The sequence below is a fragment of the Acomys minous genome, assembly GCF_964271855.1.
Source record: "Acomys minous genome assembly, chromosome: 15".
NCBI classification, from domain to species: Eukaryota; Metazoa; Chordata; class Mammalia; order Rodentia; family Muridae; genus Acomys; species Acomys minous.
The window spans coordinates 70,738,084-70,764,464 of NC_140497.1; the positions used below are offsets into that span (position 1 = coordinate 70,738,084).

Here is a 26,381-nt window from a genome sequence, read left to right on the forward strand (position 1 = left end):
CCCAGGCAACAGGCGAGCCTCTAACAGTTGCAACTGTGGTTCAGGTTTGAGCTGTATGCTACACTGGACAGAGCACAGGGTTCATATCTACTACGTGTTACTTCTTTTTTTAATTTTTAATTTAAATTTTATTAATTTATTCAGATTACAATTCAATTGTTATCCCATCCTTTGTATCCTCCCATTCCTCCCTCCCTCCCGCTTTTACCCTATTCCCCTCCCCTAGGTCTATGACTGAGGGGGACCTCCTCCCCCACTATATGGTCACAGCCTATCAAGTCTCATCTTGGTAGCTTGCTTATTCTTTTTTTTTAATATCTTTTTAAAATTTTTTTAATTAATTTATTCTTGTTACATCTCAATGGTTATCCCATCCCTTGTATCCTCCCATTCTTCCCTCCCTCCCATTTTCCCCTTATTCCCCTCCCCTATGACTGTTCCTGAGGGGGATTACCTCCCCCTGTATATGCTCATAGGGTATCAAGTCTCTTCTCGGTAATCTGCTGTCCTTCCTCTGAGTGCCACCAGGTCTCCCCCTCCAGGGGACATGGTCAAAGGTGAGGCACCAGAGTATGTGAGAAAGTCATATCCCACTCTCCACTCAAGTGTGGAGAATGTTCTGACCACTGGCTAGATCTGGGTAGGGGTTTAAAGTTTACCACCTGTATTGTCCTTGGCGGGTGCCTTAGGTTGAGCAGGACCCCTGGGCCCAAATCTGCCTATCATAATGTTCTACTTGTAGGTTTCTAGAACCCTCTGGTTCCTTCTACTTTGCTATTCTCCCATGCTTCTTTCATCCAGAGTCTCAATGGGATGTCCTCCCCTCTGTCCCAGTTTCCTGGTAAGTGAAGGCTTTCATGGGACATGCCCCTTGGGCTACTATGCAGATATAAGTGAGTATATACCATTTGAGTCTTTCTGCTTCTGGCTTAACACACTCATTATGATCATTTCTAGCTCAATCCATTTGTCCACAAAGTTCGGGAATTCCTTGTTTTTAATAGCTGAGTAGTATTCCATAGTGTATATGTACCACAGTTTCTTTACCCATTCTTCTACTGAGGGACACTTAGGCTGTTTCCATGATCTGGCTATTATGAATAAGGCTGCTATGAACATGGTTGAGCAAATTTTCTTGTTGTGTCCTGGAGCATCTTCTGGGTATATTCCAAGGAGTGGAATAGCTGAGTCTTGAGGAAGCCCTACTCCCAGTTTTCTGAGATAGCACCAGATAGATTTCCAAAGTGGCTGTACTAGTTTGCATTCCCACCAGCAATGAAGGAGTGTTCCTCTCTCCCCACATCCTTGCCAGCATGTGGTGTCGCTTGAATTTTTGATCTTAGCCATTCTGATGGGTGTAAGATGGAATCTCAGAGTTGTTTTGATTTGCATTTCCCTGATGACTAAGGAGGTTGAGCATTTCTTTAAGTGTTTCTCAGCCATTTGATATTCCTCTGTTGAGAATTCTCTGTTTAGTTCCAAGCCCCATTTCTCAACTGGGTTTTTTTGGTTTGGTGGTGTTTAATTTCTTGAGTACTTTATATATTTTGGATATTAGACCTTTGTCAGATGTAGGATTGGTGAAGATCTTTTCCCAGTCTGTAGGCTGTCGCTTTGTTCTCTTGACAGTGTCTCCTGCCTTACAGAAGCTTTTCAGCCTCATGAGGTCCCATTTATTAATTGTTGACATTATAGCCTGGACTGTTGGTATTCTGTTCTGGAAGTTGTCTCCTGTGCCAATATGTTCCAGGCTCTTCCCCACTTTTTCTTCTAAGGACTTAGTGTCTCTGGTTTTATGTTGAGGTCTTTAATCCATTTGGATTTGAGTTTTGTGCAAGGTGACAAACATGGGTCCAGTTGCATTTTTTTACACATAGACATCCAGTTAGACCAGCACCATTTGTTGAAGATGCTATCCTTTTTCCATTGAATGGATTTGGCTTCTTTGTCAAAAATCAAGTGACCATATGTGTGTGGGTTCATATCTGGGTCTTCGATTCGATTCCACTGATCAACCAGCCTGTTGCTGTGCCAGTACCATGCTGTTTTAATTACTATTGCTTTATAGTACAGTTTGAGATCAGATATGGAGATTCCTCCGGAGCACCTTTTATTGTACAAGATTGTTTTCGCTATTCTGGGTTTTTTGTTTTTCCATATGAAGTTCAGAACTGAACTTTCAATGTCTTTAAAAAATTGTGTAGGTATTTTGATAGGGATTGCATTGAATCTGTAGATTGCTTTTGGTAGGATGGCCATTTTTAATATGTTAATTCTCCCGATCCATGAGCAAGGAAGCTCATTCCATCTTCTCATGTCATCTTCAATCTCTTTCTTCAGAGTTTTGAAATTTTTTTCAAACAAGTCCTTCACTTGCTTAGTTAGAGTAACTCCTAAATATTTTATATTGCTTGTGGCTAATGTGAAGGGTGTGGTTTTCCTAATTTCTTCCTCTAGCTTGCCTATTCTTTGAGTGCCACCAGGCCTCCCCACCAAGGGGAGGTGGTCAAATATGGAGCACCAGAGCTCATGTCAGAGTCAGTCCCGGCTCTCCACATAACTGTGGAGAATGTCCTGTCCATTAAGCTTTCCTGCAAAGCCGGGAGTTGATCAATCACCTGTGCTTTGCATTTATGCTACAGCAATGTATGAACCCCATAACTAACAACATTGTCGAGTCAAGACTCGACCGAGAATGATTGCATATGAGTTCTCAACTTCATTACCCACATATACTCTTAGTAATCTTCAAATCAAATATTTGACATTTTTCATGGCTGGCATGACAAATGAAGGGAAGAGAAGAAAAGGAGTGAAGGGACAGATGTAACAAAGGCCTCTCACATTCCTAGTTGTATCAGTTTCTCTGCTAGTGTAACCTGTAACCCAGCAGTCAGAAGGCTGAGGTAGGGGGATCATGAGTTCAAGGCCAGCCTGCCTCTGTAGTAAGACCCTGACTCCAGGAAAAAAAAGGAAAAGGGGAGAAGAGAGGGGAAGTGGGGAGTGAAGGCATTACTGGAATCATAGGAACAATTTTATCTATCAGAAAAGCAAATATATCTAAAAGGACATTTAGAGTAATATGGAAATCAAAACAAATAACAGCCCCTTTAAAGTTCACTATCACAACTATAGTTTCTAAATGAATGATTTATTCGATAACACACTGACAGAGAGTGTGTTATGAGAGTATGAATGAGAATGAATTCATGGATGAATATAACTCAGCAATCAGCCACCTATAATCTCAGCACTTGGGAGGTAGAAGAAAAAAAAATCATGAGTTCAAGGCCAACCTTGGCTACATAGCAAATCTAAGGTCAGTCTGGGCTACATGAGACCTTGACTCCCTCTTCCTCCCAAGATTTACGTGAACAGTGTAAGTCACTATGTCTTTGAAAATATACTCAAGTCTCAACTGCCTCCCTCAAGCAATTTGGATACAGGCCTGTAGTATATAAAAGCAAAGAATATATTTGTGATTACTGACATAAGGAAAGCTCTCTATGCGGTCTCTCCATCTCTTCATCTGAGCTCTCTCTTTTTTTCATTTTCTTAACCTCGTAGCCTAGTGTGTCTGTTGTGTGTACATTATGCATCTAACTGTAATGCGATTCTATGCTGAACTTCTGACATGGGAAGGGAGTAGCTCAGGCTGGGAGCACAGGGTCTGGGATCAGTGTTGGCCTGTGTAGTCTAGGGCTCATCCACCTAGAATTACTTGAAGTGTTCTAGTTCTAAATCATTAGAATATGATTTCCTGGTTACACTAAGCCAATTTCTGGCAATATGGCCAAAGAATATATGTTTTCAAAAGTCAAAGCTGGTGGATAATAAGCCATGGGCAGAGTGGGCACCAACATTAAGTATTTATGAAAGATCACAGGTTAATAAAGATTAAACTTTTAAAAGAAATAGTACCACATTAAAAGCAAGCTAGCTAAACTATTGTTTAATTTTGGGGGCGGGGTTGTTGCTGCTTTGAAACAGGGTCTTCCTATGTAACGCTGGCTGGCCTGGTACTCACTATGTAGCCTGAGCTGGCCTTGAACTCTGAGCACTCCTAACCTCGGCTTCCCAAGCCCTGGAGTTACAAGCCTATACCATCACACACCTGGCTTCTCCATACTTAATACTTTAAGTTTGGATTTGGGTGTGAGATTTGGCCATGGTCTCTAAGCATTGTCTTGCTAAATTCAGACCAACACTACACTCTTTTTTAATCAATCTTTTACAGACAAGCATGTGAGTTATTTCTCTCAATTTTACAATATTTGCAAACATGACAGTTTTAAATTTCATTTAAGTTATTAAGAAACATGTTCAATGCGGTAGTGCTATGAGGGTTTTCTAAGATACACCTCTAAAGTCCTACCTACAACCTAACAATCCATTAATAAATACATTTGTAGCAACTCATTTCAAGTTAAGTCATATATCCATAAGACTATGATTTAAATGTAGTGTTTTCCTTGTTGTTGTTATTGTAGACAAAGTCTTACTGTATGGTTCTGTCTGAGCTTGAACTCCTGCCTTGGTCTCAAAAGTCCTGGGATTACAAGCATGAGCCACTATGGCCAGCTTCAGACTGAAATTTCCCTTTTCATTCATAAAGGAACAATGAGTACTTAGTACTATTCTCAGCCTCCCAGTTAGCCTCTTTTCTCCCTGTAAAAGCCTCCTCTCCTATCAAGGGATCTTTGATAGAAGCCTGGCACTCTGCCACTTAAACAGAGGTGATATGTTAATAGTCTTCTTGGCTGCAAGTCTACGCTGGAGCAGAAATCCCTTGATTTTCTTTATAATGGGTAATGTTCTGCATCTAGTGTAATACTTCATATTTCCCATTTGTCCTACAACTAGAAATAGAAAACGAGTTTCAGTAATAAAGACAATTTCTCAACCCAGCACAACAAATAGAACAAAAGAAAATGCACATTAAATCTTGAACTAAATGTCAATCTATAAATTTCAAGTAAACTAACAGTCTTCTAGATTTTAAGAGTACCTTCTGGGGCTGGAGAGAAGGCTCAATAGTTAAGAGTACTGGCTATTCTTGCAGGACCTGAGTTCTGTTCCCAGCATCCATGGGGCAGTTAACAACCATATGTAACTCCAGTACCAGAGAATTTGACCCCCTCTCCTGGCTTCCTTAGGTACCCAGCACACACATGGTACACACATATGCATGCAGACTAAAACCTATATACATTTCTAAAATCCCCTTTAAAATATAACTTCTTAGTATTCCCCAAAATTCTCCAAAGGGTATAATACCTATGTGAACCCCTTAATATATTTGATAGTACCTTTGGTATTATCATAGAGGATCCATGAAGTAAGAGAAAATAATGACCCTTCAAAATTAGCTACAAAATTATCTTCTTTCACTTTCTTAGCATTCTTTTGTTGTTTTTGTTTGTTGGTTTGTTTGTTTTTCCAGACAGGGTTTCTCTGTGTAGCCTTTGCTGTCCTGGAACTTGCTCTGTAGACCAGGCTGGCCTTAAATTCGCAGAGATCCATCTGCCTCTGCCTCTTGAGCACCAGGATTAAAGGTGCCATCACCTTTTGGCTTCTTAGCATTCTTATAAACATACTCTAAAAACACACTGATTCTAAAAAAGAAAAATTAATCATTTTAAAAGAGTATTAGCATATGTAATTGATATACTGTATAAAACATGCAGTCAGTTATAGAACTCCATAGCTATGTTTATAACCAAGAACACCTAGCACCAGAAATCCACAATGAACTGGCACTCCCATGAGGACAATGTATGAGGAGAAACCTGACATAAGAGCTTCCTTTCTCCTCCCAAGGCACAACTCACCATGTAGATACAATAGTGATCCATCAGAACACAGCGTTTATCATATCTCCATATAAACCCTTTCTTTAACTTGTACAACTTTAACACAAAAGACAGAGCAGAAATACTTGTTGGGTCAACTTTGAGAAGTAAACTAAGGGAAGATTCTATTGTCACTAGGGGGAATCTTAAATCAGAGAGAAGTGCAGAAAGACAATGAACTCCTAAGTGGAAACTTTGATGTGCGTATAAAACACATGTGACAGTGCACATTATCAGTGCGACATTAATCAAATGTCCCCTGTTGCCAACATCAGTCACGGACTTGGTTACTAATAGAGGACAGAAGAGTTTTTCAGCTGGGTATGGTAGCTCATTCCTACAACCTCAGCATTCAGGTGGCTGATGCAGGAGCAAAGTCAGCCGAGGCTACAATATGAGATGCTGTTTGAAAAGGGGGTGGGGTTCCTATGAAAAAACTGAGCTAAAACATTTGTTCTTACTGGCAATATATCCTCCCCACCAAGATCCTTCTTGTGCTGTATTCAACATCCTAAAATGCTCTGTCTTCCCGGGCGTTATACTCTGATTGAGAAGACAGATGAAAAAGAAAGATAAATAAAAACTCACACATTGGGATAAACGCTTAGAAAAAAATTTGTGCAGGAGTAAAATGAGAGCACACAGAGGAGGGCTGGAGTCACCTCCATCAGACAGTGTCCTTGGGAAACTGAGGAGGCACATCTAGGCAGAAACATAAATAGATAAGATGACGCTTATAAGCTGGGCGTGGTGGCACACGACTTTAATTCCAGCACTTGAGGAGGCAGAGGCAGGAGGATATCTTTGAGTTTGAGTACAGCCTGATCTACAAAATGAGTCCAGGACAGCCAAAGCTACACAGAGAAACCCTATCTCAAAAAAAAAAAAAAAAAAAAAGAGGAGGAGGAGGAGGAGGAGGAGGAGGAAGAGGATAGAGCCTGAGTCCCCTGAGGAACAAGTGCTCCTAACTATTCAGTCATCTCTCCTGCACAAGGCATGGACATTTTGAAGGTGCCACTGTTCTGCCTACTACAGAAACAAACAAATAAAAATACAGCGACAACAAAAGAAATAGCATGTACGTGGCATTTGATGGGGAAGGCATGGCCTTCACAGGTCAAGGAGCAAGGAGGGAAACCCCCTAGATGCCGCAGAGTGAGGAGGAAAATGTAAATGGCACTGTATGCTTCATTATAAGAGAAACGTTAGCCGTCACTCTATTATTATTACTGTGTGTGTATAATTGTGTGGGTGCAGCTGTGTGCCACAGTGCATAGGTGGAGGTCAGAGGACACTTGGGAGTCAGTTCTGTCCTTCTCTGGGGGTTCTAAGGATCAACTCAGAGGTTAGGCTTGCGCCCTAAGTCATCTCACTGGCCCAAGAGAAATTTTTCCTTTTCCTATTTAAATTGTACAAGTTTTGCTAAGCACAATGACTCCCGCCTGGAATCCCAGAATTTTACAAGATGGAAGTAGGAGAATCCCTCGTTTGAGGTCATTTTTCAGCTCCATAGTAACTTAGGTCACATGAGAGCCTTCTCAAAAAAGGAAAGAAAAAAAAAGGAAATAAATAAAAATACATTCTACTCTTCATTTTTGTTTGTTTGCTTTTTTTTTTTTTTTTTTTTTTTTTTTTTTTTTTTTTTGGTTTTTTGAGACAGGGTTTCTCTGTGTAGCCTTGGCTGTCCTGGACTCGCTTTGTAGACCAGGCTGGCCTCGAACTCACAGCGATCCACCTGCCTCTGCCTCCCGAGTGCTGGGATTAAAGGTGTGCACTACCACGCCCCGCTCTTCTGTTTGTTTGCTTCTTTGTTGAGACAGGGTCTCAGGGAACCCAGGCTAGCCTCACTAGACCACGGAGGCGAGGGCTGCCATGCACTCCTGTCCTCCCTGCCTCTGGCTCCAAAGCGCTGGAAGCACAGGTGTATGGCACACGCGCAGCTCTAATCTGGATAGTAGAATCAGCCTCGGTCATTCTAAAAATAAAGGCAGAACCTGGGCCTAACTCATTTTACCTCTCAATGACCAAAACCCTAAACACTCATTTTTCCTACATCTGTATGGACAAATCTCTTCTAACTGGCATTTTTTAAACTCTAAATATTTTGGCTTTTGCATGCAAAAATTACAATTTTGGTGTCTAACCAATCACAGCATTTGTCAAATTTGTATTTAGATATCAGAAAACAAAATCTTGAACAAAATAAAAACAAAAAACAAAAAAAAAAAACCTCAAAACTGAGGAATAAACTTTATTGCAAAATGTTTCTTTAAAAAAATCTAAAATTAAGACCAAAAAAAAAAAAAGTGATCTCAGTTTTCCCAAAAGCTTTCCTCACAGACTCTTACACAGGTTGTGGTTAAATGTTTATAAGAAGAGTCGCACCTGGGCTGTGGTCTGTTTTTAAATAAACTTGCACCTGCAGTGACTTTTCACAGAACTGCTATGGGGATCTGCCTGGCGGTTAATTGGCATCACCCAAACCTTACCCTCACCCACAGATCCTAATCTACAAAAACCTACTTCTAAACTTCATTTGAAAAAAATAAGCTTAGAGTTCATGACCGTTTTCCTGGAGTCACAATTAATAAAGAAGGTCCCAAGAGAATTCCTCAAACAACGATATGCTGCTTTTACACCATCCAGGCCAGCAGTCTGGTCTAGCTGCGCTTTAAGGGAACATACCGTGTATCTGGAGCAGGCGCTGCTGCTGCTATAGGCAAATATGCTTCTTTCCTTTCCTGAAATATATGATTTGCTACTTCCTGCTTTAGAATCCTCTTTTAGTCTATCATTTCCTTGCCAGAATTTTATTTATTGCCCACACAATCTTTATCAAAAATCCAAAATTATTTAAAATTAATCCTAGCAAGTTACTACTCAATTCAAGTCACCCCTTTACTCTTAAATTGCAATAAACTCTACTTGAGTCCCCACATTACCTTTTATACAGATTAGCAAATTACTTTTTTAAGACATTTTCTTCATACGTATATAATTCCTCTCTGATACTAAACAAATGCTTCCTTGAAGCAGAGTGGGGTTCTTAACAGAGCAGTATCAAATGACATATACAGAAGAATATGGAGACCAAACGGGAACCATAGGACTGGGAGTGTAGGTCAGTGAGTTGTACCACCCCCACCACACACATAAACACATACACACATATACCTACCACACACATAAACACATACATACATGGGCGCACAAGCACACACACACACGTACACATGCACATATGCATCACACCCACATACACACACATACCCATACACACACATGCATGAACCCACATACACATGAGCCCACACAAGCACACACACATACACATAAGATAGGCTTATTTGGGAGAAGAGCCAGGCTCACTCCTCTATTCTGGTACTCAGGAGACGAAAGCAGGAGGATTGTCAGGAGCCTGAACACAGCATGGGCTACACAGTAAATCCCAGGCCAGATTCAGTTAGTTTGAGGCCCTAGAGCAGCGGTTCTCAAACTGTGGATCATGACCCCCCGCCCCGCAATAGGGTCACATATCCCATATCCTGCATATCAAATATTTACATTATAATTCATAACAGTGGGAAAACTACAGTTATGAAGTAGCAATGGAAATAATTTTATGGTTGGTGATCACTACTACCACATGAGGAGCTGTATTATAGGGTTGCAGCATTAGGAAGGTTGAGATCCCCACCCTAGAGAGAAGAAGAAAGAGAGAGAGAGAATAGGTCAGAAAATACATGTTTCCTTGTCTAATTATTTTATCAGTGTTTGCATTTGCATTGTTATCATACTAAATATGTTTTTCTTAAGAACAAGGAAAAAGAATAACATCTAGGAGGACTAACCAATCAGTTATTTTTAAAAATGCCAGCTACAGGGCTGGGGCTGGCTCTGTCCCTGTAAGCACAAGCCCCTGAATCTGATGTCCAGAACCATGTAAAGTCTCACGGTACTTACTGTCTCCATGCTGGGGAGGGGCTGTGGTTCTCAGTAGCCAGCCTGGCCTACCTGCTGAGCTCTGGACCAAGGAGAAGCAGATGCCCTAGCTCAAAGGAAGTGAACCACTCTCCTGAGGACGAGGCCCAGGGCTGTCCCTCCAACCTCCACAAACACATACATGCAGGCTACTGTACCCCCAATACACATGTACCCCAACAGGAACATACATACACACATAATACATAAAAATACGTAACACCCAATTATAAAGATGTGTTGAAAAGTACCTCAATTTTCCTACAAAAGCAAGGGATGTATAATCAGCTACTGTGTGGGTTCAGTAAGAGTTTGGAAAGGTATTTAAATTTCCTTTTCCTGGGCTAAGGATGTAGTGAAATGGTAGGCACAGAGTCCTGAGTTTGATCTGTAGCACTGAAAAATAAAAACTAAAAAATCCCTTCTCTTTGGTTTCATTTATAAAACAGACATGATGGAGGCATGCGTGTCATTAACCCTGGTGATAATAAGTATAAAGTACCTGAAATATGGTTGAAATGTAACAGCACTCCACTCTCTTGGCATTTTTTATTATAATCAACATTACTGAAAGACCACATTTTTTCTCAGATCCACATGAATGCTAAATGTACCCGTGTCCCGTTCCTTAGCAGAGTGACTGAGCTGCATGACACAAGAGTGAGGAACTTAGGCTGTAGCTGAAATTAAGGTTGCTAACCAGCTGGCCCTCAGATTAAGTCATCCTGGGTCATCCAAGTGGGTCCAAGATAAGCAACCACAGCTCGTAATGCTGAGAAGTCAGAGGAGCAGGTGGGAGACACTTAGGTCCTGCAGCACTGACTCTGAAATTACAGGAAGGAGACAGGGGCGGGGGGTGAGGCAGCACTGTCTCTAAAGCGCAGAAAGGCATGGAAACAGACTCTGCCCTCGAGACTCCAGAAAGAACACAGCCCTCCCACCATCTTGCTTTGGATCCAAAGAGACCACATCAGGCCTCTTAAAGTACCTATGTTTGGTCTTGAGCTCCTGCAGTCCAGAGTGTCTGTAGCTCCTTTCTCAGGCACAAGGCCTGGCCCAGTGGTGGCCATGTGACTGGGAAACTGCAGGCACTGAGGCCTGGGTGGATTGCCTTCTGGGCAAGACACAAGGGCAGGGAAGCACAGAAGTGGGACAAGAGACTGCTCATGCTCTCCTTCCATCTCTACTAACTAGCTAAACAATACATAAGCAGCAGTCACAAAAATAAAAGTTATTCATTCCTGAAGTAAACCCAAGTCCTGTGTCCCTGTCAACAACTGTCCTCCCTCCCTGGTCCCTGTGTCATCCATACCTCTGCTGGATGAAGCATTATGCCACAAAGTTTGTAGCAATTATTAAAGTACCAATGAGACATCAACACTTCCACTTTTAGGGCTCATAATTTCCTTGTATAATTAGATTAGCTGCATATTTTCATTTAAAATAAAAATCTCTTTAAGACAAACTAAAACAGAGACAGAGTTGCTAGCAGTAAGGCCAGAACTGCTTTCTTGGTCTTTAAAGCAAATGGGTTTTGGTTCAGTCTTTCCTTCATAAATATACACTGGCATTTACTCTAAAGACAGGGCTGGAAGGGTATGGAACATGGCCTTCAATTAGATGTAAACACAACCCAATGGGGATTTATGGTTTTCATGATAGTGGGAGTAGTGCAGCTTTGTTGAGTGGGGCAGTAGTTCAGATTACAGCAGTCCTCCCAGAGGAAGTGAATATAGAATTGTGAGTATTGAAAGCGAATATTGAAAAGTAAGTAGAAATCAATTTGGTAGAAGAGGGATAAATAAAGTCTAGGTAAAGACTGTAGTGTCTGCCGGGCAGTGGTGGCACACGCCTTTAATCCCAGCACTTGGGAGACAGAGGCAGGTGGATCTGTGAGTTCGAGGCCAGCCTGGTCTACAAAGTGAGTCCAGGACAGCCAAGGCTACACAGAGAAACCCTGTCTCAAGAAGAAGAAAAAAAAAGAGACTGTAGTGTCACTGACAAATTGGGAGTTTTTAGAAACCATGATCATTAAAGGAAGCAAATTTCAGTATGTCAATAAGAGTTCAGAGACTCTACACTTCATTTATTTCAATATATATATTTATATATCTTTGAATAAGATAATTCTGTGGAAGACTAAAATATTCTATGAGTATAAATTGGATTTCATATAGATGATCGTAATGTATATTTGGTTGCGTAGTTCAATTCATTATCTACAAGAACTACATTTTCAGAAATAATATCAGAGTATTATTAAGGATTTACTCATATCTAAAAGTAAACATTTAGGTTACACATTCATTGTTATTTTAAATGTGTGCTGGGACACTAACTATCCTAGTTAGCAGGCATAGCATGAAAGAATGCTCTAATATAGCAATAAGGATAAACAAAAATGCACTGAAAGAGAAGTTTTACAGTAAGTTGACATTTTTTTATTTTTAAAAATAAACTGTTTCTTTCTTATTCTGTGAGGCTGTGTAAGAGGAAAACTTCTGGGAGTCTTCTCGTTTTCTTCCACAAAGTGAATCCTGAGGCTGGAACCCAAGACAACAGTGGGTATCTGCCTGCTCAGCCTCCTCAATGGTCTTAAATAAACAATTCTGTCAGGGTGGAGACATAGCTTAGCAAGTGACTGCTTGTAGAGCATATGCAAACCCTGGATTCAGCCCCCAGCACCACAAAAAACAAATAGCTAAATAAATAAATGCATAATTTTATCTTATCACAGAACCAAAAAAAAAAAAAAAAACCTTCCCAAAATTAACTGATGGAACAAAAGACCAATCTCTGAATAATAGCCTCAAATTACACTTTCTGGGTTTTGCCTGTACTGTAAACATAGCTACTACATTTATGATTTCCCAGGCTGCCAACCGAACCTAGAGAAAGGCAGCAGCACCGATGCTCACGCTTGTCATTGCACTGGGCGTCACTGATGTTCTCTGAGGATTCCAGTTCTCCCAGTACAAACTTTCCTGAGGCTTCTTCATGAATGACACAGTGTAGAGTAGGAACCAGACGGTAGCACAGAAATACAAGTGGAAAAATAAGAGTCAGATAAAGGAAGGCCCTGTGTTTTAAGCTAAGAACAAAGGGTTTGTTTGTTTGTGTTGTGTTGTTTGTTGTTTGTAAAGAATGTGAAAAGAGATCAGGAGAGAGAGCACAGCTGGTGGGGTGCTTGCCTAGTGTGCCTAGTGGTTCAGTCAGCACCCCATAATTCTGTAAACCTTCATAGTCATCTTCAGCTAGCTAGAGAGTTAGAGGCCATCTTAGGGTTAAAAAAAAGAAATCAAAGCCACTTTGTCATTCAGGTAACCAAACCTAATACTTTTTAAGCTACAGGCTTATAAACTTTCAGTACCTACCACACCTTGCCATGGAAGTTTCACATATCTTACTTCCAACTCTTGCTAGGGTTTTTGTGACTTAAAATAGATACAGACCTTATTTGCAAAAGGTTTCTATCAATATTAGTCTCAGAATAAGCGGTTTCTAACAGAAACCAGTGGAAACTATACTTCAGTGCTTCCATTTTCTTTCTTACATCTAAAAATAATCCTTCTTTCTTTTTTGGACCAAAAATAGTGAACTATGAGATACTGGTTTGTCTCCGTAAGTTAGCAGCTATTAACACTAACTATACATTTCCTATTATTTCCATATCAAATCATTATTATTACTATTACTACCTCATTGAAATTAAATAGACTACTTTTGACAACTTTTGATATCTGAAACAAATCTATAATCCTGGAGTATAATTAAATGCTCATTCAACTATTATCTTAAATGTATAAAAACTATATTTAATATTTCATCATTCAAATATAAATCACTACAAAAAATTAAAAACCTATACAGCTGGGCATGACAGTAAACACTTTTAAACCCTCTGCTCAAAAGGTTGAGGCAGAAGGATCACAAAGTTCAAGGCCAACCTAGGCTACATAATGACATAATCTCAAAAAAATATGAATGTGGTGTCAGATGCCCATAAGTTCAGCACTCAGGAGGTAGAGTCTGAAGAGCCAAGGGTTCAATGCCAGGCCAGGATCCACAGCAAGTTCAAGACCAGCCAGGGTTGCCCGAGATTGTCTCCATTCTAGCTCAGTTTATGTCTCGGAGATGTTTGTACATGTAGACATCATTCACTAAGCTTTATATAGCACCTAAGACGTAGTTGAAAATACTTTTATTCATCTACCCTCGGCCAAAGAATGAAGACTGCCCTTTTCCATCTAGGGAGGTCGTCTCCTTTAACCTGGTGTGGTACCCTGCTTCAAAGATGGATGCTAGTGGAGCAGAGGAAGCGACATGGGCCTAGCCAGCCTGCTAAGTGGAATCAACTAAGACGAATGAAGTAACAGGAAAAGGCAGATAACCTCAGGTCCTTAAATACTTTTATGACCATGTGTAAAAGCAACTTTTAAAAAATAATTTTTATTTATTTATTATGTATACAATAGCTATGTCTGCATGTACACCTGTACACCAGAAATGGGCACCAGGTCTCATTATAGATGGCTGTGAGCCACCATGTGGTTGCTGGGAATTGAACTCAGGACCTCTAGAAGAGCAGTCAGTGCTCTTAACCTCTGAGCCATCTCTCCAGCCCATAAAAGCAATTTTTATCCTACTGTCCGTCGTTGTCTGGGAGGCTTACTGCCTCCCTCTGCTAACCTAGACCTAATCCTTGAAGCTTCTAGCCTCTGTTCAATGTAACATAGGCCTAGAATGTTTTCAGCCTTTCTTAGACTTACTGCTTAATAAGTTCACTCTCTCTTGTTCTTTCTGAGCATTGGGCTGGAGGGTTTAACTCTGCTGTTCTGCATCAAATTCTTCTCCCAGCTGACTAATTTACTTTTTTGAGACAGGGTTTCTCTGTGTAGCTTTGTAGCCCAGGGCCTCAAACTCACAGCGATCCACCTACCTCTGCCTCCCAAGTGCTGGGATTAAAGGCGTATGCCACTAGGCCCGGCCCAATTGACTAATTTAATCTGGCTTCTCTCTCAGACAGGAATTGCCTCAAACTAACTCAGCAATCTGCTCTAATCTTCTGGCTTCTTCTCGTTCTCTGGCTCATTTTGCCCTCACCTGAGTTCTCTCTCTGCAGCCCATATCTCTATTACTGTCCTGGTAAAACTGCCTCTTAAGTAGCTTCCCTCTTCTCTCTCTTCTTGTGAGAGTTGGACGTGTCCTATTCTGTCAAATCTTCTTTCACCTTTTCTGCCACTCAATTTAACATTTTCAAACATGACCGCTTCCTTCTACAAACTAATTTTCCCTTCCCTTGGGATCAAAGGCATGTATCACCACGCCTAGACCGATGCTTTTCTTTACCAGGTACTTGCACTCTACCAGGCTGGCCTTGAACTCCGGTCTGTTTGCCTCTGTCTCCTGGATTAAAGCCTTGTTTGTATTCCAGCCGGATCACACAGGCCTAGATTTTCTTCGGATGTGACTTCTTGCCAGCCGGATCACACAGACCTCGAGATCTTTGGATATGATCTCTTGCCACAACAGCCATGTTCTGAAGCCCCCTACAACCATGTGTGCATTTGGGTTTGGTTTGAAGAGGGTTGTGTTTGTTGTTGCTGTTTTACCTTAAAAGCCATGGCCTTGTGTTGTGTGTATAATCACGAGGACTCTGTATATCCTTTTAAATATGGAAGCTGACACATAAAAGGACAGACATCTGCGATGGCTTTGTCGGTAAAGGAGCTTCCTGCTATTCCTGACAGGAGTTCTATCCCCGGAGACCTGAAAGGTTGGAAGGAGCCTGATTACTGGCCGCCATACTCTTGTTTTAAAGATAAATGTAAAACCCACGTTGAGTTTCCAGTACTGAACGCTGGCTACTGGCTAACAATGACAGTTGTGAGCAGTCACTTCTACCAAGTTCTTCGGTGTACCAGTGCGCCCCCTCCTAGACTGGCCACAATATCTCCACACGGGACAATCATCTATTTTTGGCCACTGTCTCTCCCTCTAAGCCTAACAGGCTGCCCGACATGTTTGGTGCTTGATCAACGTTGAAGAACACACAACACTGAATACTAAATACTGCAAACCAACTCTACAGACAGGGGCCAGTCTCTTAGCCGGGGTCCGCCCCTTTACAGCTTTAAAGTGTGTTTTCCAGTATGTCTAGAAAAGCGAAGCTTTTCCAGCAGAAAGAAACCGCGGCATGTTTTCTCTTCCCTGGAGCATCGCCCCCCAGAATCCCCCGTGCCGGCCCTCGGGGCTCTGGCCCCGCCACAGCGCTCAGGTCGCAAGGATGCGCAGATTACTACGGTCGGGCGGTCCCTGGACCGCGCGGGGGACCAGAAATGCGGTGTCTACGGTAGCAACCGCCGGGCAAAAACAGAAAGGAACCAAGCCGCGGCACCACCACCACCCCACCCACCTTGGGATGCTGAGGCTAGCCTGGGTAACACGGGGAAACCCAGCTTCAAAAGTCAAAACAGAAAAGAAAAAAACCTGACAGCCTTCCATCCTGAGGAGCGGAGATCGTGGGACGTAGGGTCTCAGCGCCCTCTGCCGGCGACGGCTGCCTCGCGGCGCTGACCGGATTCCGGCTCCATGCCGGTGCTCGCGAGAGAGCGCGCGCGGAAGTAACCGCTCAAGGCTCAGCGGAACGCAATGTCCTCAGCCTAGCGTTCCTACCCGGAAATATTTTCATTCGCCGGAACCGACTAGCTTTAAAAAAGGAACGGAGGCACTAGGCTTGAAGGGGGCGGGGCGGGGCGGGGCGGGGCGAGGGCGGGGGGAAAGGCAAAGCGGAAGTTCAGACTCGCACGCTGTGCGCAGAGCACCCTGGGAGCGGAAGGAAGCTGATCTTTCAGACACGCGTCTGGTAGCCACCGGCTCGTGTGGCGCGGAGCGTGCTGGTGTGGAAAGCGTCTGGTTGCTGGGATTGTCGTTTCTGCGAGAAGGTCGAGAGTGGCGGTGTCGCTGGGGAACGCCTGGTGAGCCATGGGAAAGAGATCCCGGCAACGTGGAGCGGCCCAGTGGGCAGCCGTGCGGGCCAAGGCAGGTCGCAGCGCCACGGACGAAAATGAGGACGACTTAGGGTTGCCGCCCTCCCCCGGGGACTCCAGCTATTACCAAGACCAGGTAGATGAGTTCCATGAAGCGCGGTCTCGGGCAGCACTGGCTAAGGGCTGGAACGAAGTCGAGAGTGGGGAGGAGGAGGAGGAGGCGGAGGAAGAGGTGCTAGCCCTAGATATTGATGATGAAAACGACGAGGATGGAGAGAGTGCGGAGGAGGAAGAGGCGGAAGATGTGGAGGACGACGAGGATGATGCTGATGATGGTGGAAGCTCCGTGCAGAGTGACGCTGAGGCCTCTGTGGATCCTAGCTTGTCCTGGGGTCAGAGGAAAAAACTGTATTACGATACAGACTATGGTTCCAAATCCCGAGGCCGTCAGAGTCAGCAGGAAATAGAAGAGGAGGAAAGAGAGGAAGAGGAGGAGGCACAGGTAATTCAGCGGCGCCTGGCCCAAGCCCTGCAAGAGGATGATTTCGGAGTGGCTTGGGTGGAGGCCTTCGCAAAACCGGTGCCCCAGCTAGAAGAAGCTGAGACCCAGGTCGTGAAGGATTTGGCAAAGATCTCGGTGAAAGAGAAGCTGAAAATGCTGAGGAAAGAATCCCCAGAGCTCTTGGAGCTGATAGAAGACCTCAAAGTCAAGTTGACTGAAGTGAAAGATGAGTTGGAGCCATTGTTACAGTTGGTGGAGAAAGGCGTCATCCCACCTGGAAAAGGAAGTGAATATCTGAAGACTAAGTACAACCTCTACTTGAACTATTGCGCCAACATTAGTTTTTACTTGATCTTAAAAGCCAGAAGAGCCCCTGCGCATGGACATCCTGTTATAGACAGGCTTGTCACCTACAGGAATCTCATCAACGAGCTGTCTGTTGTGGATCAGAAACTGTCCTCCGAAATCCGTCACCTGCTCACAGCCAAGGATGGTGCTGTAAAGAAAGAACTGAAGCCAAAAGCAAAAGTAACCAAAACCAAGCAAAAGCCTGTAAAACAGTCTGCTGCTGCCGCCGCCGATCTATCTGCTGGTCCTGGTTTTGATGATGCTGGACTCAAGTACGATAAGGAAGTGGAAGACAGGCAGAAGTTGAAAAGAAAGAAGGAAGAAAACAGTGCTGAAGAGCAGGTTCCAGAAGATCAAAATGCAAAGAGAGCCATTACCTACCAGATTGCTAAAAATAGGGGACTTACTCCTAGGAGGAAGAAGATTGATAGAAATCCCAGGGTAAAACACAGGGAAAAGTTCAGACGAGCCAAAATTCGAAGGCGAGGTCAGGTTCGCGAGGTTCGAAGAGAAGAGCAGCGCTATAGTGGTGAACTCTCTGGCATTCGTGCTGGAGTTAAAAAGAGCATTAAGCTTAAGTAAAGCTGCTCTTTGGCCTAGTTTTTGGCAGTTATTTTAGCTCAATAAAAGGGTTTTGAACTAAAGTGGTTGTGTTTGTACGTAATACCTAATTTGTTTTTGTTTTTTTTTTTTTCAGGTTTAAATTTTGTTGTCAATAGGGAAAGGGGGTTGTTGCTTTGGGTTTGTGGGTCTTCGGTACTGGGTGCTGAGAATTTGAACTTGGAGGCTGTGTATAACTAGCCAAGCACTCTTACCAGTGAGCTCTGTCTCCAGCCCTGGGTTACTGCCCTTTAAAGTCCTACTAAGAATTGTAGGAATTGTTATTTTAAGCGATAAAAAATACTGTGTTAAAGTATTCCAATAATTTAGCAAATGCTAGCCTAAGAAAATTTCCCATGTTTGCATGAAAAGAGTAGCTGTGGCAGTCCTGGTTTCTGTCAGCCTGCAGAAGGGCCCTGGCAGGTTCCAATTACAATTGTAATTCTTGAGGCAGGATGTGTATATATGTGGGTTTGGTGTTAACAACGGAGTCCATACATCTGTGGTGTGACAAAAAGGAAAGATGCCATAATTACACCAATTGTATCGTTTAATAATCCTCTTTATGGTAAGTGAAGTAGAAACTCCATATCCCCCTGCTGGTGAGTCACTGGGTGCTGTTTGTGCTGATTGTCAATTTGCTGAGAATTATAGGGTACACGTAACCACATGCAGCTGTCCGCCATCCTTACAGTAACAGATTGTGTGGTTATCTTATGGATGAAGAGGCTGCAGTTCTTGGGTGAAGAGCTGAATCAGTGGGCTAGAACTCTTGTTCTGCAAGCGTGTAAACCTGATTTTGAATCCCAGCAGCAACAAAAACCCAGCTATTTGTGCCTGAACCCCAGTTTTGGGGAGTGGAGACAGGTAGATAGATCCCTGTAATTCACTGGCCAGCCAGTCTAGGCAGAAGCAGGCCTAGGGACCGACCTATCAAGGCAATAAGGCAGAAAGGGATAAATGGGGTCTCCATGGTACCTGCTCTGGCCTCCGCATGCATGCATTCACTGGCCCTATTATCCACACTTTGGTAATTTGTGGATATTTGGGACAAAGAGAACTTTCAAAATCACGGAGCTCTTACACATCACAGGCAGGATTTCAACCCCTCCTCGCTAGCTTCAGAGCTTAACTCCTTCCTTTGCAGATAAAGTAGAAAACCATAAATTTTAAGTAAATTGTTTATTTTCTTCATCTCTTAGGATAACTGTGTTTAAGAGCAGACTGATTAGACCACTTGGATTCCAAAGCAAATTCTTATTTAGTAGCTATGACTTTAGACAAATACTTGGTGTCTCTGTACCTCAATTTTGTGTAAAACCCGGGTAGTGAGGTCTGAGGATGTGGTTGCGAATGGTGCCTAGGTTGCAGGGAGGCCTTGGCTTCAGTCCTGGGTACCTTCTAAGCTGGCTGCAGTGGGGCACCTATACAATCTCAACACTCAAGATGCAAGTGCCAAGCTCAGAAGTTGTTCAGGGATATTTGGCAGTCCAAGTTCAGTCTGCCTGAAACAAAACACCGTTGGCTAAGAGCAGTGCCTACTTCCAAGGGCTAGCATGAAGATGAAGTGAACTAATCCATGAAACTATTTAGAATATCTCTTACAGAGGTGTCACCTAATTAGTGTTGTTAATCAACAAGTTAACAGCCTGCATGGAGCCCTGTCTTCACAAAATGGTTCAAGGCTAGCTAGGTTGTATGTTTAAGAATGAATTATAATAATTTAAAAATGAATTATACATAAGTACATGGTCAAACACAATTATAGGTTTGGCTTCAGTTTAGATGAAGTTTGTTTTCTCCACTTTCACAACTGAGCATGTGTCTGATCTATTTCACCTTTTAGTTTAAGGGTCAGGGGCTTAAGATAGGCGGCTGGCCTTGAACTTGCTATGTAGATGACAGTATACTAACATCCCTGGCCCATAAAGTTTCTTAAACTAAAATGCCTAAGAGGTCATTGGTAAGTTTACAATGTGTATTCTTATTCAGCCAGCGCCTGTGAGCCCCAGGTGTTCTGATTTTAACATTCCAGGAGACTGATTCAGGTGGGACACTGCACGATCCTAGGCTGAGCACTCTGCATTAAGTTTCTCCCAGCTGTAATATTAAGTAGATGTTTAACTATAGGAAGGAGGCAAGAAACTATAAAACTGGACAGTCTTAGGGAAAATGTTCCAAACAATGGAGTTTTTTCCCTCTAGAACCATAAGATAGAAGTAATCACGATTTATACCTTGTTGGTAAGTAGTTCAGCTCCATGAAACCAGAAGCCCATGCAGTTTGGTAAAACAATAAAAACTGAATTGTGAAGGGGGGTGCTAAGCTGTAGCTCAGTGGTAGAATGCTTATCTAGAAGTGCAATCAACTAAGGACTGCAAAAAACCACCATAAAACATGAAGGGATGGGAGTCTGAGGCAGGAGGATTGCCATTAGCTCAAGACCAGTATTGGCCATGAAACCAGACCTTCTATTGAAGACCTTGGTGGTGGTGTAGACCTTTAATCCCAGCACTGGGGATGCAGAGGCAGGTGGTTCTCTTGAGTGTCAAGGCCAGCCTGGTCTGAAGAGAGAGTTCCAGGGAGCCATTAACTTGTGCTTTGGGCAGATTGCTCAAATTAACAGGAAAGGTATTAATATTAGTACTGAGAATTGTTTTATATGAAGTGATTGTACACATTTCTTATTTCTGGTCTGTTGTGTATACATTAACAATGGGAACAAAAGCCAACAGTCTTTAAACCTCAAGAATTTTGATATGCTTTTAAGAAGGAAAGGGATCTGGAAACTTTAAAAACTCCTTTGTGCATTACAAAATGGAAAAATAAGATGTCAATTTTGGGAGCAAACATGACTATAATAATTTAACTGCTTATAAAAGATTTTGTTGGGCCTCAAAAGAAAAAAGGGGGGCATAAACCTTGGAATAGGAGGGAAAGCATGTCGTTGGGAGCAAAATGCTAATGGGGAGTTAGAATGAATAGAGGCCAAAGCAAGACTGGAAGCAATGGAAAGGTAAGGAGGGGTTAAATCTCACACACACACACACACACACACACACACACACACAAGCCTTGACTGGCTGCTTACATTCCTGATGGGGAGAGGAACAACCAGAATCTCTGGAAAGGTAAACTGGCCCTGTGGAACACAGGACTAGGATGGAGTAAAGCCAGAGGCAGGGAAAACAGCTGTATGAGTCCTTCACAATAATGCCCAGAAACCAGAAGGGAGAAATTCAGAAGAGAAAATGAAGAGCATGAGAATTAAAACAGGATGAAGTTACCAACCAACCATGCAGCCTCAGCAACATTAAGATGGGAGGCTGAGACAGGAGGGCTGCCACGAATTCCAGCCTGGCCTGGATACACAGTTCCAAGTCAGCCTGGGCTGTATAGAGTAAGATGCTACCACAACCACCACCACCCCCAAAATGATACTATACATTGTGCACAAAATATAGAGGGCAAAGCTCAGAGTTCCACAGAACTCTGTTCTCCAGAAAGTACCAAAGGAAGGCAAGTATGCTGTCAATAGTCATCTTCATAAAGAAAGATCTGAGTGGGGCAATGGTGGCATGTGCTTTTAATCCCAGCACTCAGGCGGCAGAGGCAGAAGGATCCCGAGTTCAAGGCCAACCTGGCCTACAGAGTGACTACTGGGACAGCCAGGGCTACAGGGAGAAACCCTGTCTCAAAAAACCAAAAGAATAAGAAACATACTAACTTAATCAAAATAACAATTCAATATGCTTTGTTTTTATTATAAAATTAATGGTGACTGGTCATGGGCACATCTCTAATTCCAGCACGTGGATTCTGGGAAAGAAGGGTAGACAGAACAAAACAGTGAGTTCTAGGCCAGCCAGGGTTACATAGTGAAGCCATTTCTCACCAAGTTTTAGGGAAAATTGTTAAAAAGTAACATACCTTTAAAAACAATTTTAAACTGGCAAATACAGAAAAATAGGAAGATATAACCATGCTTATACCACCAAAAAGAAAAAACAAACAAACAAACTACCATTTCTATTTAAGAAAAAAATAATAGTAAGCAACTGAAGGCACAATTGTCTAATACTTTTACAGTGTTTTAGAAGAATAAAGTTAATGGAAGCCATCAACATCTAGTAATTCAGAAGGAAAGAACTAGCTTTATTAGTTATTTTCAGATAAGGCCTCATGCAGCCCTGGCCAGTTTCAAATTCTCTAAGCAGCTTAGCTGGCCTTGAGCTAGCTTTCCTTTGTCTACCTCCTGAGTGCTGGGATTACAGGCCTGTACTACCACAGTCCAGTAAGGACTGGGTTCTCTGGAGCATTCAAATTTGAGGCATATTAACTGACACAAATTTCTGCATTAAAATAAATTTAACATGAAGTATCATGTTGACTATATTGTTTTCAAATAAGACTTTCTCAAACTATCACATAATGTCAAATAGACACTCTAGCAGGGTGTTGAAGTTCACACCTTTAATCCTAGTATTGAAGAAGCTGAGGCAGGTGGAGCTCTGTGAATTCAAGGTCTGGTCTATGTATCAAGTTCCAGGACAGGCAGAATTATATAATAGAGACCTTGTCTCAAAAAATAAAATAACAACAATAATATACAACAGTATGCAATACAGAGAGATGTAAAATAATGTATATAGTTAACCCAAAACGTTACTAACTTGAGGGCTGGAATTTGCTTTTTAAAAAAATCTCCTCTTTGATTTTAAACATAAAAATGGAATAATTTATGTATTATGCTGAAAGATTATCAACTCTCCTCAAGTGCTGGCTTTTCTGACTTTCAAAGTAAGAAGCTTATACTAAAAATACATTATCATCCATGGCGTTAATCTCTAAAATGCTTTATATGCAGTATTATGCATAGCTATCTTTAGGATCATCAGAGTATTTGAAACTGAAACATGGACTAAAACAGCAGATAAAAATCAAAAGGCACCTTCTGCTTATTTCACAAGAAAACAGAGCTAAATTCCTAATCACAGAGGCCCAAGTCTGGACCTTGTGACTTTTTTTAAAGTGCAGGGAGGTGTTCCGCACACTTTCTAGAAGGAACGTGTTCAAGCTTGTTTTTATAATCTTGGCCTCTGTAATTGTGCGTAGCAGCTGAATCAGCCCATTACGTGGATCACTACCGCTAATGCATAGCTATGATTATATTATTGATCAAAAACATAAAAGCCTATGAAAACTGGGGACTTGGAGTACCGTCCACCTTGAGACAAAGTCCATGAATAGCCTTGCCTATACATCTTTAAAAACTCATATTTCAGCTGATTCCTTGTATTCATTATGCTGTCATTTAATTTGTGGTAGCCAAAACACGGGAGCCGATATTAATAGCAGAGAGATCACAAAAGCCAATTCGATGCTGGGCTCCACAACGCGTGAACTATTTCTATACCCATGATTAGCTTGGCTCAACAAAGAGAAAGCCAGCATGTAAACCAGACAGCATTGTCTTTCCTTATACAGGAAGAGAGGGTTATAAACAAGACACATTTCTCACAGGGCTGTATCTGCCTTTCCCTCACTAGGCAGACAATGCTAGATGATATTCCATACTTGACTTTGGTGACTTCCCTGGTTGATTATGCATCTTCTTACCTATGACTTGTGAAATTCTGGTCTTCTACCTCAAGACCTACATATCTGTTTGCTTGCTTGTTTGCTTTCTTCTGACAGGAGCTCCCTGTGTGGTTGAAGTGGGTCTCAAGCCACCATGATCACCACCACCACCCTCCTCCCCGTTTCAGGCTTCCTAGTGCTGAAATCCCAAGCCCTGGTCAAGATGATTATGAGTTTGTGACCAACCCTGTGCTCACCCCCACCACCCCTCAGACTTCCTTTAAATTAAAAACAGCAACAACAACAAACAGCAAAAACTCAACAAGGAGCTGTGGGGTGGCGGCACGAGGCTGAGGCAGGCCTGGTCTACAGCCTAATTCCAGGGCAGCCAAGGCTACACACAGAGAAACCCTGTCTCAAAAAACAAAACAAAACAAAAAAACAAAAAAAAAACCACACCAAACAACAACAAACACCATCACAAGGGCCTGGAGAGATGGATCATCAGTTAAAAGTGCTTGCTGCCCTTACTGAGGACTGGAGTTCTCCCACACTCCTGTGGGGGAGGTCACACCGGCCTGAGACTCTGGCTCCACCGGATCTGACATTGTCCTGTGGCCTCCTGGACACACAGAACATACACAAACACAGCACAGACATGCACAAAAATTAAGTAAATAATGCATCTTAAAAAAAAAAAAAAACAACTCCCAAGATGATCAAAGATGTGACGTTAATTCTCCAACTCCATTTGCTTTTATTTGATTTTTTAAAAAAGTTACAGCAAGGCATGGTAGTGCACTCCTTTAAATCCAGAACTCTCAAGGCAGAGGCAGGCGGATTACTAGGAGTTCCAGGACAGCCTAGTCTACAAACAGAGTTCCAGGATAGCCAGGGCTATTACACTGAGAAACCCTGTCTCAAAAAACCAAATAAAAATAAAAATAAATAGTTACATGTTGTTAGCTAGGCTTGAGCAACACCTGTGGTCTGAGCACTCTGGAGGTAGGCAGATGTCTGTGAGTTCAAGTTCAGCCTGGTCTAAGATGAGACCCGTCTCAATACAAACAAACAAGGAAACGTACTATTTTGTCAAAATGATGACGTATAGGTAGTAGTAACTATTCTGTCTTGCGCTGGACCATGTTGTAAAGGTCTACTTAGGTTTCTTTAGCCTTTACAACATTTCTATGTATAATTTTACAGAAGTTATTTGTCATAACTTAGGCAGAAGGACTAATAATAAGATCATTGTGTCAAGGAAATACCAGAAACTCAAAGCTAATAGTTAATTTTCTAAGGGTGTTTAGAGTTAGCTTCTTATAAACACTTCCTTTTTTAATGTTCCTTGTTATAAAAACTTGAAGACTGGTATTAGAACTCAAGTGTTAATTCAAGGTCAATTTACAGAAAATAACAAAAACATTTTCTTTCTTAAAGGTTTAACTTTCTCTAGGGGGAAGGGGGCGGGGACTTAAAGAAGATGCAAGCAAGTGTACTAAATGTTGTGACGGTGGTGTCTAATTAAGTCCGCATTTTGCGACTCAAGGCTAATCAGCCAGCAACCCAGAATAAATGGGATTAGTGAGTCTAACCTGTAAATCAAACCCTTTGGAAGTTGAGGCAGAAACTTTAAAGCGAGCCTTGTCTGGGCTTTACGTGAGACCACCCAACCCCTCGATTCAAAGCAAAAACAAGCAATTTTCTTTGGGGAGGTAATGTTTGCTTTGGGCCCTTACTGATTCAAATATATCTGAAATAAAATAAGAGGGATTAATTTACTAACAAAATACAAACACTACGAAATGGAAACCTATCAACCTGTAATAGACAAGTGTCTTGCACTAAAATTAGCTGGTTTAATCCACTCACGCGTACCTAGAGTTCTAGAAAAGCCCGGAACAAAGTAAGAGCAAATACACTTTCTAAATCGCCATCGTGAAATGGAACAAAACCCGGTGGGAAGAATGTCATCTCCCCTAGTTTATCGGGGCATAAAGTTCCCGAATCAAAACCATGAGTCAACGATTGGAGATCTTGTGTGTGAACAGCCAATTGGAGTTTAATACCTAGCGGGTAGGGTGTCCTTTAAAAAACGAGCGTCGGCCTCTCCAGCCCGGATCTTTGTGCCTCTCACTGGACCGGCCAAGTTGGCGGTTACGCACGGAAAACGCCGCCGGCTTCAAGCGCCGCCGCACTTGACCCGCAGGGTCGAGCTGGCAGGCGGCGGAGCAGACCCCGCACACCGTCCGCCCCGGGGTCCGGAGGGATCCGCGCGACGGCGGCGAGCGGAAGGTGCGGAGCGACCGTGGAAGACGCTGCCCCCTAGGGGAGCCGAGCCGCGGCGGGGAGCAGCAAGAGGGGCGGAGGCCGGAGGCGGAGGTGGGCAGGCCGCGCCGTCGGGCGGGGCGGTCCTCAGCTGGCCGGGCCCCGGCGGGGCGGGCTGAACACCGAGCGCAGGGCGGCGGAGGCGGTGCCGGCACGACGGGGCACCGGATCATCGCCGGGAGCTTCAGGCACGGGTCTGGA

At 42.7% G+C, this 26,381-nt stretch overlaps 2 protein-coding genes across 2 annotated transcripts; one reads left to right on the top strand and one right to left on the bottom strand.

Moving 5' to 3' along the window:
- On the bottom strand, positions 1-26,353 carry LOC311584116 (uncharacterized protein; the record flags this gene model as incomplete). Its single annotated transcript, XM_084758206.1, has 2 exons — positions 1-63; positions 25,922-26,353. The coding sequence occupies one exon, from the start codon at positions 26,351-26,353 to the stop codon at positions 25,922-25,924; it is 432 nt and encodes a 143-aa protein (XP_084614332.1). The 3' UTR covers positions 1-63.
- On the top strand, positions 16,632-18,316 carry UTP3 (UTP3 small subunit processome component). The gene has a single exon (XM_084758200.1). It carries the CDS (start codon positions 16,818-16,820, stop codon positions 18,252-18,254), a length of 1,437 nt encoding a protein of 478 aa, XP_084614326.1. The 5' UTR covers positions 16,632-16,817; the 3' UTR covers positions 18,255-18,316.
- Positions 26,354-26,381: the final 28 nt, after the last annotated feature.